General features: G+C 58.1%; 1 protein-coding gene across 1 annotated transcript in view; it reads left to right on the plus strand.

Annotated features, from left to right (window-relative positions):
• TGM4 (transglutaminase 4) overlaps positions 1–5,535 on the plus strand; it is a gene marked incomplete at its 5' end in the record, with an annotated part of 7,961 nt that overhangs the window by 1,108 nt on the left and 1,318 nt on the right. The window contains 8 exons of the mRNA XM_010139005.1: positions 115–244; positions 501–619; positions 1,875–1,982; positions 2,291–2,465; positions 3,093–3,231; positions 3,474–3,577; positions 3,901–4,152; positions 4,766–5,110. Coding sequence (XP_010137307.1) covers positions 115–244; positions 501–619; positions 1,875–1,982; positions 2,291–2,465; positions 3,093–3,231; positions 3,474–3,577; positions 3,901–4,152; positions 4,766–5,110 — 1,372 coding nt within the window. The remainder of the gene's footprint in view (positions 1–114; positions 245–500; positions 620–1,874; positions 1,983–2,290; positions 2,466–3,092; positions 3,232–3,473; positions 3,578–3,900; positions 4,153–4,765; positions 5,111–5,535) is intronic.

Below are 5,535 nucleotides of genomic sequence, written 5' to 3' on the forward strand. Positions count from 1 at the left end.
GCCTTCCCCTCTCTCCCTGCGTGGACCGCCGGGGCCACCAGGCGCAGCACTCGTGCCAGTGCCCTGCCCGTGGAGGAGGGTCCCTCACGATGCCTCTCCCTGTCTCCTCCCCAGTGCCTGCTGTCTGTCACCAGCTCGCCCGGTGCCCCAGTGGGAAAATACACCCTGAACGTGAAGGTTGGTACCAGCACTTACAAGCCCGAGGACAGTGAAGTCTACCTTTTGTTCAATCCTTGGTGCCAAGGTGAGTGGCCCCACAGCCGCGGGTGATGATTGCTGCTGCCAGGGGTTGTCTCTGGGGGAGCTTTTCCTCACAGTTTTCCTCCTCTCTCTCCCACATACGTCGCTCTTTCCCCTCTAACCCACCGCAAGCAGCATCCTCGTGGAGCCAGCGGGAAGCTTGGCTTTCCAAGAAGTTTTTTCCCAGTTTAGCTTTCCAAGGAAAACTGTCTAGTGTGGGTGCAAACCCCCTGACATCTGAGGGGTTCTTTTTGCTCTAGATGATGTCGTTTTCCTGGACGATGAGGCGAAGAGAAAGGAATACGTGCTCAACGACACAGGCTGCATCTACACCGGCTCTGCCTACAGCATCTACAGCAGGCCCTGGAATTTTGGGCAGGTAAAGCACAGCCGAATTGTTGCTGTTACTACCCTTACTCGCTCCTTCTCCCTCAGGCATTTGTTTCAGTGCAGCAAACCTACAAGTGGTTTAAGCCCGTGAGTAGCTCAAAGCACTGGAATAATCCTGCCGGCTTCCCTGGGAGGGCTCAGCCTGCTGCAGACCATCCGCTGGTGAACGGGCATTGACGGCACAGCTTGTAGTCAGTCCCTGAGAGAGACCCCTGGCAGAGGGTGTGGACACCGGGGACAGAGCGTTTCAGGTGGAAAACGTTCCCGAAAGGAGTCCTCCCTGCTCTCAGCAGCACGGGAGCTGTCGGGAACCAAGGCGGTGAAGAAGGGGGGGAAACACCTGATTATTTAACCTGTCACATCACGCTTGGGAAAAAGTAGGGGAAAAGCAGTGGCAGAGGTTATCATCGTTCAAGGGGTGCCCTCAGGGCACAGGATGTGGTCAGACTGCCCCCTCAGGAAGGGCGTTCCTCCTCCTGCCTCCGAGATAACTCCAGCAGAGTGGAATGACAGACTGCTCGGGCCGGAGATAAGAGGTGGATGCCAGAGCAGGTCTAGGGGCACCCTGGGGAAAGCACCCAGGCACCCGAACGGAGCATCCTGCCGCCTGTCAGGCAGACTGCCCAAAACACCGGTGGGAACCTGGGGTTTTCCCTGGTGTTGTGTTTTGTAACGCCTTTACGCAAAGGGGCCGAAGGACATCGCCTGTAGGGCTGTTCCTATCCTAATATTTGCTCTGCTGTGAAGCAGTGAGCATCGATATTGATGCTCTGCCAAGCTGCGCCGTTTGACGCCTCTGCGAACTGCGCCTGATAAATTGCTCATTAGGAACCTTTTGCTGTAATAATCCGCATTTATGTACCTTTTCTTTCCCCTTCCCCCTGTACCTGCGTCATTAGCGCTCTTAACCGTCCATTACTCTTGTGAGTAACCTGCAGGGAGGAGACGTCGGTGGCGTAGGACTGCTTGAGGAGCAGAGATTGCTGGGTCAGGTCCCAGCTGGGTTTGCAAGACACGTGAGGTGGGCTTTGGTCTTCTGAGGTGGGGTGTTCGTTGAAGCCCTTCTTGGGAGAGAACAGCTGTGGGAAGCCTCGTAGGTTTGAAAATTCAGCGTCACAAAGGACGTTTAGAGGTTAGGGCTAGCGAGGCAGTTTCCTCCAATACTTGGATGGACTTTGCAGTGACTGAGCAAATCCTGGTTTAGAGCAGCGTCTGAAAACGTCTCTGCTGTCTCTCCCGAACAGTTTGAGGAATTCATCTTGGACGCCTGCATGTATCTGCTGGAGAAAAGCCAGATGAAGCTAGGCGACAGAAGGGATCCCGTGGTGGTGTCCAGAGCCATGTCCGGTTTGGTAGGCCTCTCTCAGAAGTGCTTTGCCCCCTCCAGCTTTCCCTCCTCTGGGGAGGGACCTTCCTCACCCTGGGGTTTGAGATCCAAGATGCAGAGTGCATTTTGGCAGCCCCGAGCAGCGGTGCCACCTGCCTCTGGATGGCCAGATGGAGGGTTTCCAGCGAGGGGAGCTCCCATCCAGCAGCAGCAGCCTTGCTGGGTGCCACGGGGCTGTGGAGGAGCTGCAGGGTGGGCAGAGACCCTGGGGTTTCACCCTCGCTCAGCCTCATCCCCATATTCTTCTCCTTTTTCACATGTGTGTGGCCACAGGTCAATGCCAATGACGACAGCGGTGTCCTGCTGGGGAACTGGTCAGGGAATTACAGCAACGGGACCTCGCCCCTGGATTGGATCGGGAGCGTTGCCATTCTGCAGCAGTACTACAAAACCAAGAAGCCGGTCTGTTACGGTCAATGTTGGGTCTTCGCGGGAGTCCTCTGTACAGGTAACGATGGCCCGTCTCCCTTCTCTGGCACCCCAATCGCTGTGCCAGCAAGCCAGGGTCCCGTGTCTCTGAGTGCCGGAGGGGTGAGGAGGGGCCGGGGGAGCCAGGACCGCTCAGCCTGGAGACAGGGCGGCTCAGGGCGTCTTCTCCGTGTGTATAAAAACCCGACGGAGGGAGCGGGGCAGGCAGAGCCAGGCTCTTCTCAGTGGTGCCCAGCAGCAGGACCAGGGGCGGTAGGGACAAAGGGAAACACGGGAGGTCCCGTCTGAGCGTGGGAACAAAGCTTTTTTCCCTGTGAGGGTGACGGAGCCCTGGCACAGGCTGCCCAGAGAGGTGGCGGAGTCTCCATCCACGGAGACACTCGAATGCCGTCCGGACGGGAGGTCCCGTCTGAGCGTGGGAACAAAGCTTTTTTCCCTGTGAGGGTGACGGAGCCCTGGCACAGGCTGCCCAGAGCGGTGGCGGAGTCTCCATCCACGGAGACACTCGAATGCCGTCCGGACACAGTCCTGGCAGCCTGCTCTGGAGGACCCTGAGTGGGCAGAGGGGTCGGATGAGGTGGTACCTGGAGGCACCCCCAAACAGGGGTGACTTTGTGACCCCCCGTTCTGCCTGTCTGTGCCACAGTCATGCGCTGCTTGGGGATCCCGGCCCGCTGCACCAGTAACTTCAACTCCGCGCACGACACGGATGAGAACCTGCAGGTGGACATTTACCTGAACGAACAAGGGGAAAAGCTGAACTCGATGTCCTTAGACTCCGTCTGGTACTGCTTCCTCCCCGCCCGCCGCCCCGCAGCGCCATGGTTCCCCGTCCCAGCAATTCCTTTGAGAATTTCCCCACTGCTTCGGGTGTGCTGCCCAGGAGGGAGGGGGGAAGCCTGAGGTTTCACGGGGTTACCCGCAAATCCCCCTAAACCTGCCCTTACCTACGGATTAAGGGAGGGGATTGCGACTCGTCTAGCTGATAACAGCTCACGCCTTGTCTTTCCAACCCAAACGTGCGCAGGAACTTCCACGTGTGGAACGACGTCTGGATGAAGCGGACAGACATGCTGGCAGGGTTCAGTGGCTGGCAGGCGATCGATGCAACCCCTCAGGAGCGAAGTCAAGGTAGGACTCGCCTGAAAAGGCTCGTCTGCAGCTTGGTAAAGGTGCTTTCTGTAGAGCTCTTCATGAGTCCATTCGCTGGTACGTGAGGAGTGACCAAACTTGGTGACTCCCCTCTGGGCACAGATGCAGGGAGTTTGGGAGCAGGAAAGAAACCATCGGTCCTCAAGGCTGTGCAGAAAGCGGGGGTATTCCCCGGGGGTGGAACACAGGTGTCTGGGCTCAGCTGGCTCCGTCACCAAGCCATGATTTTCAAACCTTACGATTATTTAGGTGAGGGAAAACACATCAAAGCTCTCGGTCACCTCTAAAAATGCGCTTTCCAGGTATTTTCCAGTGTGGTCCGAGCCCACTGAACGCTGTCCGACAAGGGGACGTGTATTTGCCCTTTGACAGCAAGTTTGTGTTCGCGGAGGTGAACGCTGACAAAGTCTACTGGCTCGTCAAGAAGGTGGACGGCAGGGACGAGTTCTTCAGGCTCAGCACAGAGACCCAAGGCATCGGCGTCAACATCAGCACCAAAGCCGTGGGGGAGAACGAGCGGCGAGACATCACCTCGGAGTACAAGTACCCTGAAGGTGACTGCCCCCTCCTCCCCAGCAGTGCCCGAGAGCCCTGGCCATCTGGGTCCCCCCACGGGGCGTCTTTTCTTCGGGGGAATTCCGCAGGGGTGGCTGCAGCAGCGAACTCGGCAAGGTCCGAGCTGCTCCTGAGCATCTCAGTGCCCGCAGTGACGCCTGTAGGCCGCTCCTCGGGGACAAGTGCGAGCTCGTGGGCAAAGAAAGCAGTGGGCTGAGTGGCCAGCCTTGTGGTCAGCCTCGCCGCTGCTTCATTTCTTCATTCCTCCTCTCTGTGTCCTTCCGTTCCCCAGACTGTATTGAAACAAACCCGCACGCATTCCCCCGCCCCGTGCCTCTCAGATCCAGCCGTGTGCTGGACTCTTAAACCAGTGAGGAGTGGAAAAACCTGAGGCTGGAAAAGTCCTCTAGAAGTGCCTCCTTCAGGAAATTCTTCCAGTCCAAAACGCTGCGGTTAGATCCGGTGGTGGCGTAAACCAGGAGGGTCTCCTCAGCAGAGGCTGGGGGTGCCCCGACACCCTCTCTGCTCTGCAGCAGGAACATGAATAAAGGGGAGGCGGCTCTGGGCGAGGAGGCTGAGGTGCAGCTGCTGCCCATCCTTCTGTTCCTCCAGGCTCTGCAGAGGAAAGGGAGGCCATGCAGAGAGCTTGCTCCTTCCTGCGCCCTTCAAGACTGACGCCTCGAGGCTACGCTGCTGGTCAACCCATTGAACCGCAGGAGTTTCCGACTGAGGTCCCGCATCAGACGGTCTTCAAGTCTGGTCTGAAGATTGAGATAACCCATACAGCACCTTTGTATCCTGGTAACCCCCTCGAACTGGTCATCACGGTGAAGACCTCTACTCCGGGGCGCTGGACCATCAACCTTGCCGGCTCCTGCCAGCTGCAGTACTATACAGGGACGGTTGTGGCCAACCTTGGACATATCCAGGAGACCTTCGTGCTCGAAGGCGAAGCAGGTAGTCACGGGAAGCTTGCAGTGTGCTGTGGGTGACTTACTGTGGCAGCCTGGGGTTTCGCTCGAGCTGCTCCGTAACGGCTCCGCTGCAGGTCAGCACCTGGCTCCCTGCAGCACAGAATTCCCTGCCTGCCGCCTCCCTCTCTCGCTCCTGCAGTTGGGAATCCCAGTTACAAACTGGGGTCCCACCATAGAGGGCACAAAGGCCCCCTCCCTGCTGCAGCTTCAAGGAGGTGGTTAGAAACCCGGCAGTGTGGGCAGACGGATGCTGCCGCGGGGGGAGTGAGATGTGCTGGAGCATTTCCCCCCCTTCCTCCCTGTGGAAGCCACCGCAGGCTTCGGCTGGAGTCGGGTCCCTCACAGGACTTAAACGGCTGGAAATTTCAGCCTCTTTTGTTGTTGTTCCTGTGTTCCTGGGTTGGTCTC

Source organism: Buceros rhinoceros, unplaced genomic scaffold (genome assembly GCF_000710305.1).
Source record: "Buceros rhinoceros silvestris isolate BGI_N320 unplaced genomic scaffold, ASM71030v1 scaffold21926, whole genome shotgun sequence".
NCBI classification, from domain to species: Eukaryota; Metazoa; Chordata; class Aves; order Bucerotiformes; family Bucerotidae; genus Buceros; species Buceros rhinoceros.